This window comes from Montipora capricornis, chromosome 2, assembly GCF_036669925.1.
Source record: "Montipora capricornis isolate CH-2021 chromosome 2, ASM3666992v2, whole genome shotgun sequence".
Classification (NCBI taxonomy): Eukaryota; Metazoa; Cnidaria; class Anthozoa; order Scleractinia; family Acroporidae; genus Montipora; species Montipora capricornis.
Genome location: NC_090884.1, coordinates 35060351 through 35069325, shown reverse-complemented (window position 1 = coordinate 35069325; position 8975 = coordinate 35060351). Strand labels below are relative to the sequence as shown.

General features: G+C 39.5%; 2 protein-coding genes across 4 annotated transcripts in view; one reads left to right on the top strand and one right to left on the bottom strand.

Annotated features, from left to right (window-relative positions):
* Positions 1-1546, bottom strand: part of LOC138019812 (poly [ADP-ribose] polymerase tankyrase-like) — a 56930-nt gene extending 55384 nt beyond the window's left edge. For both annotated transcript variants that reach the window (XM_068866718.1, XM_068866728.1), the window contains exons 1-2: positions 678-1546; positions 1-4 (exon numbers count right to left, since the gene is read on the bottom strand). The exon at positions 1-4 is cut by the window's left edge and continues 168 nt beyond it. In XM_068866718.1, coding sequence (XP_068722819.1) covers positions 1-4; positions 678-1295 — 622 coding nt within the window. In that variant the 5' untranslated portion in view covers positions 1296-1546. The remainder of the gene's footprint in view (positions 5-677) is intronic.
* A 2579-nt stretch (positions 1547-4125) lies between these two features.
* LOC138019801 (adenosine 5'-monophosphoramidase HINT1-like) lies at positions 4126-7704 on the top strand. 2 transcript variants are annotated; one of them, XM_068866696.1, is made up of 4 exons: positions 4126-4240; positions 4872-4976; positions 6087-6251; positions 7593-7704. In XM_068866696.1, the coding sequence occupies exons 1-3, from the start codon at positions 4163-4165 to the stop codon at positions 6249-6251; spliced, it is 348 nt and encodes a 115-aa protein (XP_068722797.1). In that variant the 5' UTR covers positions 4126-4162; the 3' UTR covers positions 7593-7704. The 2 variants fall into 2 exon arrangements, with proteins under 2 accessions (XP_068722797.1, XP_068722806.1); XM_068866705.1 differs by lacking the exon at positions 7593-7704 and adding an exon at positions 7346-7483.
* The last annotated feature ends 1271 nt before the right edge of the window (positions 7705-8975 follow it).

Sequence of the window (8975 nt, the reverse complement as noted above, 5' to 3'; positions counted from 1 at the left end):
ATGGCTACAATCACAAAGATTGAGGCTATTATAAGGATCAGAGTTTCAACTTGCCATCATAGAAACAGTTTAATTAAGCCATGATATTAATAAAAGGGCATATGTTCAATGTGTACAATGAAAGGTCACAAAATCTTGATAGAGGCAGCTGAAACTTTTAATTTGAGTGCGCAGTTACTGTACCAATTTATGGGGTACATGGGTTATGTGTGGGAATCAGAAATGCCTTATAAATCAGATAATGTGGACCTGCAGTCACCAAAGCTAGGCCAATTTTTCAGTATTTTGTTGAACCCCACAAGGCAGTGACTGGGCTACCGGTGATCATGAAAGAGGCTGATACGTGCGATGTCACACGCATCATGCAAATCACGGTAAAGTAGGTGTGTCCATGTCACGCAATTAGCAATGTCACGCTCCCCAAAAAAAGAACGCATAATGTGTCAACCAGTGGCTTGCTTTATCGTTTAAGGAGAGAAAATATAATGGGATAAACAAGGGGGTGTTTGTAAGTGTCAAACCAAAGTGGGTCTCATCTCTTCAGAGCTACGATCAATAACTGAATAAGCAAGCTTGACAAATTTGGTCAATTTTGTATTCCGCGTGGAACAGCACAATGGAATATTCAGCTACAAAGGCTAAACAATCAAGGCCAAAAACAAGCTATATATGCTTACCTCGTACAAATTGTCTGCTAGTCTGTTGAACCAAGCCACTCTGAAATTGTCGGCACTTTCAACAACGTCTTCAAGAATGCGGCAGACATAAAAGTCCTTGTCCTCTCCACGAACAGTCAAAACATCACCTGCATAGAACTCAAACTCTTCCGTCAATTCTGCCACTGGAACAAATTTTCCCCTCCTCTTCATGGACATCAATCGACGAGACATACGAGGTGGAGGAGTGAATTCATCAGTGGGCAAGCTAACATGCGCTTCACCGCCGTTAGGAACCGATCGCGAGATGGAAAGCGATTTCCTATTTGAAGCTGGTGAAATCGCTTGAGGTTCAGTTTCATCTCCACTGGAAACTGCCGCGTCGGTATCACCACCGTCAGAATCAACAAATTCGTTATCTTCGTTCGGATCGTGTTCGCCTGGAAGCATATCCTCTGACGCGGGGTTTTCATCGAGGTCCCTCGCATCTTCTTCGATCTCCAGCTCCTCGGCGTCTTCCTCTCTACCCTGATCTCCCTCCGATGGCGGACGACTTGCTGATTCGCATGTTTCCCGCTCTAGCTGCACAAGAATCGCTAGGGAAGACTGCTTTTTCAGGAGACGAGGACGGTTCGACATTTTGTTCCTACTTGGTTTCCTATTTCCTTCTCAACCGTAAAATTTCAGCACAGCAACAGTTGAAGAACTGATTTCTCTAGGTTTTAGAGAAAATGACAAGATCACACAAAGCTGGCGGTTCACGTGTATTTAAAGAGCAGAATTGCGTAGGTGGTAGTTCTGTTTGGGCAAGCCTGGGATTTCAAATTAGTCGAAACTGCAAGGCTCGCTTTTTCCTTGAGTGCGCTTTTCACTCCCACGATACCTCCTACGATTGACACTGCTTTCCAGTCTTCTCAGAGACCAAATAGTAACGTAACAGCTGTCACGCAGCTGGACTGGATTTTCCTTAGCTCAACGTTTCGATGGACAAAACAATCGAAATGCAAATGGTTAAAAGACTAAATTGAATGAAAACAAAAATCAGCTTCTGTATATAAGATATTACTCTGCCTAAGCAAGGATCATCGCACCTGTTCACAAAAAAGGAAATCTCACCACACTCAAAAACCAACATTTGATTTCCTTCCTTCACTGCAGTATATTGCATGAGACCGGGACGAACTCAGACTGGCACGAGTTCGTATCGGCTTCCATTGCATGAAATTTCTTTTTATGCGTTTACATGAGACAATGAACTCAGACAGACCGGTGTGACTTCGTCTCGGTTGCTGGACCGAGCCGAGTTCGTACCGTTCTCGTGTATTAAAATGACAAAAAATCTCTGACCGGGTCCAGAAACTTCAAGTCGGCTTTTACTTCGGGTAGAAGAGCACAGAACGCGTCATCAGAAAAGAATGCAAATGCTAGAAATTTACTCACAAATAATTAGTACATGGAAGTTTGGCAGTGTGAAAGTTTGGCAGTGTGGAAGTTTGGCAGTGTGGAAGTGAGGAAGTTTGAAATGTGGAAGTGACGCTAACCCGAACACGAACCCTAACCCACACTGCCAAACTTCCACACTTCCACACTGCCGAACTTCCTTCCACACTTCCACACTTCCACACTGCCAAAATTCCACACTGCCGAACTTCCACACTGCTAAACTTACACACTTCCACACTGCCAAAATTCCACACTGCCAAACTTCCACACTTCCACACTGCCAAACTTCCATGTACTAATTATTTGTGAGTAAATTTTTATCGCATTTGCATTCTTTTCTGATGACGCGTTGTGTGCTCTTCTACCCGAAGTAGAAGCCTGCAAGTCTGTATGCTTTTGGGTCAGCCAAATATTTGTTGGACAAAACATATCATTTCGTCCCGGTTTCATGTAAACGGCTGCAAAAATTTCATACCCGTAAAAGTTCATACAGGTCCAAGTTCCTCCGGGTGTCATGAAAATACCCCCCTTGAAAACGTGTTGCCCAGTTATAGAAAAAAAGTAAAGAAATCGTTACCCCAAAAGCTATCAATGGGATACGATGAGTGTACCACGTGGCCATTTTTATTTTCTTGTTCTTATTCAAAAAATTGATGACGAATTTCTAAATCCCATTCGCAATTCTGGCGATAATTTCTCCTTTTCAGGATTATTTCCTAAGCTTTAATTGAGAAATTAGGTTTCCTTCACTTTATGATTGCCTTCCGTCATCCGTTTCTGTATTTTGCAATTATTTTGCCTCGGTTCCATATTCAATTCCTGCATTCCGGTTTTTTGCATTCCGTAATTTTTTTGCCTCGGTTCCATGGTAGATTATAACTCTTATTATTATGATTTCCAACGTTGAATGTTATTTTGAAGTCTTAAGGCAGTCATGTCATTGCGTCGTTATCGGGATTTCTTCGTCTTCCTATCATTGTCATCTTTGTTTCGTGTTCTTCATTTTCAATTTTGCAATTTTGTTACCTCGATCCCATGACATTTTGCGTCTCAACACTATGAGCTCTAGTGCCAGATGGGACGAGGTTGGTCGAGAGAAGGCTCAACCTGAGATCACGTGATCATAGAAATCGACCGAAAATGAATTTGGAGGAAATCGTTGAAGAGGAGTTCACACGAGACCTCGTAAAAAAGAACTTATCCTACAAGGCTATAAGTGAAAGACTTCCAGCACTCTATCCAGGTACAGTGTAGTTTGGCGCAATTAGCTAGAGTTGTAACAGTATTTTATTCAGGTCTTGATTTATCAATCTGAACCATGGAAGGTTGTCTTGATTAATTGTTTTCCCTTCGAAATTGATTGTTTTTCCTTCAAAATCCAGGGAAATGAGGTCCGCCATCTTCTGTTTTAATTCAATCGCTCAGTTGACACGCCTATTTAGTCACGTGACAGTTTCCCGCCCTTCGGAGACGAGATTGACATGGAATTGAGGCAGCATAATTACAGAAGGCAGAATAAGAAAAACGGAATGAAAATGTCATTTAATTAATTTAAGCAACATAATTGCAGAAGTCAGAATACAAACAAATGCAATAAGGTAAACAACATGGACATGGAATAGCAATATTGAGGCTTCGTCAAAAATTACTTACTAGGAAACGCAGAGAACTGAGACAATATAATACAAAACACAAACTTTGACAGATGACAACAGCTATCAGGGAATATACTCAATACTATCATCAGAAATTTGGAAAATTATGACCGAATGTAACGCTAATCAAATTTCAATCTATGCATTGAACGAAATGATAACTTGAAAAAGTGTTACAAGAAATGGCCACGTATGACACTTATTGGTTGATACATCCTGCTATTTCCTTCTTATTTTGTTGATTTCCGCCAAAAAGGTTAAAAATAACATATGATCGTCGGTAAGAAATCTGTCACGTCTCTGTCAGCAAGGCACGGCATTACATCCCCCACCCCCTCCTTTTTCTCATAACATTTCACCCCACTCCTCGTGAAGTTGAATTGCAGTCCACTGTTTGCACCAGTCATCATGGCGGAAGGGGACAGTATTTTCTCCAAAATAATTCGTCGGGAGATTCCATCAGAATTTCTCCACGAGGATGATCAAGTGAGTTTTTTACTTTTTTAATTTATACGTCTTTAACGTTTTTAATATACTTTCTTTGTAAGGCTATAAATGCAGGCCCTCGAGCTCGCACGTCCATGTGGTTTCTCTTTTAGAAAAACCATTTCAGTCTGAAATTCCAGCCTTTCCTCCCTGGCCCAGGTCAATTTATGAGCTGTGTAGATTGCTTGTGTTCGAGGACAAGGTTTATTGTTTTTCTTTTTTTTAAAACAGGTTACCGTAAATATAAAGGAAACTAAAGCTGACCCAAATTGTATTGCAACTAGACAGCATGAACCCACCTTCGCAGACTCGTATTAATTTTGTCTCCGAAAAAGTTCATCAGCGAAATTCATTTCTTCGTCATAGTGCTTTCCTCGCTGGAATACTTTAATTCTGTCTTACTGTATTGTAACAGCAGCAAGATGCGAAAATTGAGTGAAAGGTGGCCCAACCTACAGGAAGAGCAACAGGTTTCTTACCCCCAACCACCCCCTTTATGTCCTACCCGGACACTCTCTTCCCCCCCCCCCCCCCAGTACCATTTTCGGTCACTACCTTAGCCCTTTACAATAATATAAGCTTTTTGCCCATCTGTAAATCCTAGTACTATTTTAATGTTTTGCAATTTTAGTGCATTGCCATTAAAGACATCAATCCCCAGGCACCCGTCCATTTTCTGGTCATTCCAAGGAAGCCAATCCCACAGCTTTCCAAGGCAGATGATTCGGATCAACAAGTGAGTCTATAATGTTTTCTCACTATCAAGGGCTAATGATAAGGGCTAGTTGGTACTATTAAGAAGTGGTAACTTCAGCTGGGACATGAGCACTGAAACTTGTCGTTTTATTGCACAATTGTGCAACTGCGACATGAGAGTTTCAGTACTGCAAAGTATACTGTGAATATAATTTTTGTAATAGCAAGTAACTCTAATTTCTGTGAATTTCCAGGTCAGAAGAGCAAAAATTGGGGCAGCTGACAAAATAATAATTTATTAGATTGATCTACCTACAAGATACATTTGTGCAGTCAAAGTTTCCTCGGCAGTGGTTTCAATAAGTACCCACAAGCAACAAAAGCATTGTTTACTTCACTCAGAGAAAAATTTAAACCAAAAACTCATTTTGACAATGACAACATGAAGTTGTCTAAATGTGATCATCAATTTTGCTTTTGAAATGTGGTGTTTGGGAGCATTCTTTTAAGAATGGCATGCCCCCGATTCTCCTAGAGAAAAGGGTCGTGAAGCCCATTATTTACACAGTTGGGTACTCTACTCAAACCAGCTCTCAACTTCAAAATTTTATTGAAACTTATGCCTGGGCAGTTTTTTCAATAGGCTGTCCATTAGCCCAGCGTGAGGGAAAGCCAACATCATTTGTATGATTTGTGTGGGAAGCCGGATAAAAGACGTTTAAAAAAGCTAATTATATGAAAAAAAATTAATATTATTAAAAAGCCTTACCTTATTGCCTTATTTTGTCAGCAGTGTTAACTTTCCCTCTTACTGAGCTTAGGCCACCTGTGGTTTCCGCCACTCAAGTATAAAATTACATTTCAAACTATGTAAATGTATATTACACTGATTATGTGTCTTGATGAAATGTCTTTAACTGATATATTATTGATTGATGCTTGGAGGTCTGTATGTATGACTTAAGTGATGTAAAACACAGTTCAGTTCCCATGAAAATTATCTAGATACCGAACACATTATTCAGCATAATGCATGCACAGTATTCCTAACCCAACTACTACAATGGCAATAACATTGCTCAAAGTCATGTCATCTTTATGATAAAAAGGCCACTTATTTCTTGTTTAACTTTTTCTTTTGCTTCTTTAGCTCTTGGGTCACCTCCTTATAGTTGCTAGGAAAGTTGCAGCTGAACAAAACCTAACCAAGGGGTATCGCGTAGTAATCAATGATGGCCCAGGGGGAGGCCCAGAGGTCTTCCGCCTTCATATTCATGTTCTCGGAGGACGCCAGATGTCCTGGCCACCTGGCTAGGTAAATTATCTATCTAAACTGAAACAAGAACAAGCCTTTATTATAAAAATCAAGCTTCTCAATCTGCCTTGAGACTATGTTTTCAGTTTTTATCAGGATTGCAATATTAAGGACTGGTCAGTTGCAGAAGTAACTTCATGGGTTATGCTTTTTCAAACGTTGGCCATGTAACCCTACCCTTGTGTGACCCTTAACCCCTAACATCTTGAATATCCAAGACCTGCTCTTGTCTGACCTTGTAGTTCAGTAGGTACAGCAAGGTAATCCAATCCGACGGTCATTAGTTCAATTCCCACCCCTTGTGTGGACCCAATTTCCATGCTCACATGCTCCCATGAAATGTATGCTCATGTGGATTACATGGGAATAAAGACAGGTAGTGCTCACTCAAAATTACACTAAAAGACATGTGGTTTGTATGTCTTGAACACAGGCATTTAAAACCCACGTACGCATTAACATAGGGGAGCAGGGTTGGTGCAGTGGTAAGAGCACTTCCCTCCCACCAATGTGGCACAGGTTCAATTCCCGGACCTGGCACCATAAGTGGGTTTAGTTTGTGTTGGTTCTAGACTCTGCTCTGTTTTTCTCTGGGTTCTTTGGTTTTTCCCCCTGATTCCAGCTGGCTGCAAGCTGTGCTCAAAGGTCATAATATGGACTGTATAGCAGCAGCAAGAGGCACCATAGTGTGCTCTGGGTTTGACCTTGTTGATCTGTATGATTGGTGGACTTACGACAGCAATTAGTGTGACAGTTATTGTTATTATTACTGTTAATAGGTGTTCTTTGTACCAACCAAAAAAACCATTCATGTTCAAAGTGACTGACTTTGCATATGTGTTGCTTGTCATATTGCTTGCATGTTAAGTGTAATTTTATAAACCAGCCAAAATTTCTGGAGGTATATGAAACAAGCTTATGTGAACAGCCTTCACTAACCAGAAGTTTTTTTCCTTTGCCTTGTTCTTATGTACATTAAAAAATCTTCGAACACTTCGTAAATACAGGAAGGCTTTCATGGCTTCTACTTGAGAAGTACTAATTTTGAGTGTTCCTAATTGCAGAAGTTGAACCTACAATCTTCTTCTTCCTAGGACACTCTACCATTGACCTACAGAGACTCTAAGTTCATGTGATAATTTTCCTGCCATTCTGCTAGGATACAAACTGTCGAAATGGAGCAGTTTTTACAATAATATTGCATTGAAGGAAATGTCTTGTGTTAACCCCCGTGAATGAAATCACTGATTTATTTTTTGATAATTTTGTTTAATCTTTGAGGTCTTTTACATAAATTATGTATAATTATCGTTACCTTCCCTTTTCTTGTCCTTATTGCAGATTTGAGTACAGACCACCAGACCCTTCAATCTTTTAAGAATTGAAACTAATAATTATTAGCAATCAGTAGTATAATAATAACAATCGTAATAAAAGTACCATGTTTGTAAAATATTGTGCTTATTTGTGTCATGACATCTATAAAACAACTAATAGATATTTGGAAAGAACAAGTTACTGCTTGATCCTGTCATTTTAAACATTAATTTGTAGACAAACAATTTACAAATTTCAAGATAAAGAGATTTAAGGGAAGTTTAGAGAACCGCATCAAACAAAATTTTTTGAAAGAAAAACCAGAGAGGCCTTTAAATCTATTTATGGGCCCCAACATTGAACTGAGATGTTCAGGGTTTTTGCTCCGCGCAGTCTACCAGTGAACGCTTTGTCATGTGATTCCCACTAGAAATCAATGTTGGACAGATTGATTAATGCCATCATTTGATAAAGATTGAATGAATCAAAAGCTTGTGTTCCGTGAAAAGTCTGGATACCGAATTTGAAAAACTTGTTCTTGTCTAAACTAGAAGGTATTTCTTGCCTGAAAGAATATATATTTCATCATGGCTGTGTGAGGCCAAATAATTTTTCTGGTCAATGCGAGACATGATGGGGATTAAGGGTTGATGATTTAAAATTATTACAACAAGTTAACAGTTGGGATTTTTTACACTGCATGCTGTAAATTTGAAAAACCCAAGCTCTTGACCAGTACATAAGATGGGCAAAGACAATATTATGCCACTTTTATTTTGTTGCGTGGAGACTAAATGGAGACCAGAGCAGGAATGGTACAGTGTTGAGAGCACTTAATTTTGTCTCACCGATGTGGCCTGGGTTCAATTTCCAGACTTGGCGTCACATGTGGGTTGAGTTTGTTGATTCTCTACTCTGCACCACGAGGTTTTTTTACCTGGATACTCTGGTTAACAGACCTATTCCATTTTATATTCAACTTGAAACAACAAACATGGTCAGGAAACTTTGAATGGCAAAAGGTTTGGTGAAACATTTCAGGAAAAAAATCAGTGATATCAAAGTTGTTGAGTAACATTTCGATGATTCCATGTCATCACTACCAAACCAACTAAATTACTAAGTTGATGAGATATAAATTATATACATGAAAGATGTGTGGTTTAGGGTCAGGTATAAAAGAGTTTGGCAAGGACAGAATCAGAGACATGCAATGAGATTCCGTTCATGCCAAACTCTTTACATCACAATACTCACACTTCTTACTTGTGTATCTGTTTCATCAACTTAAAAACTTCATTTTGATAATGATGACAGTCATTTCTTGAGGCTTTGGGGAATGAAATTAAGATTTGCATAGCTTATTGAAGATAGCCTCAAGGTAATTCCTTCTGTTTTGAGAAGGAT

Bases quoted from the DNA above. Each gene is read 5' to 3' on its own strand.
- LOC138019801 (XM_068866696.1), top strand. From the start codon at position 4,163: ATGGCGGAAGGGGACAGTATTTTCTCCAAAATAATTCGTCGGGAGATT. The intron at 4,241-4,871 runs GTGAGTTTTTTA...TTGCAATTTTAG, and splicing joins TTCTCCACGAGGATGATCAA to TGCATTGCCATTAAAGACAT. The intron at 4,977-6,086 runs GTGAGTCTATAA...TTGCTTCTTTAG, and splicing joins CAGATGATTCGGATCAACAA to CTCTTGGGTCACCTCCTTAT.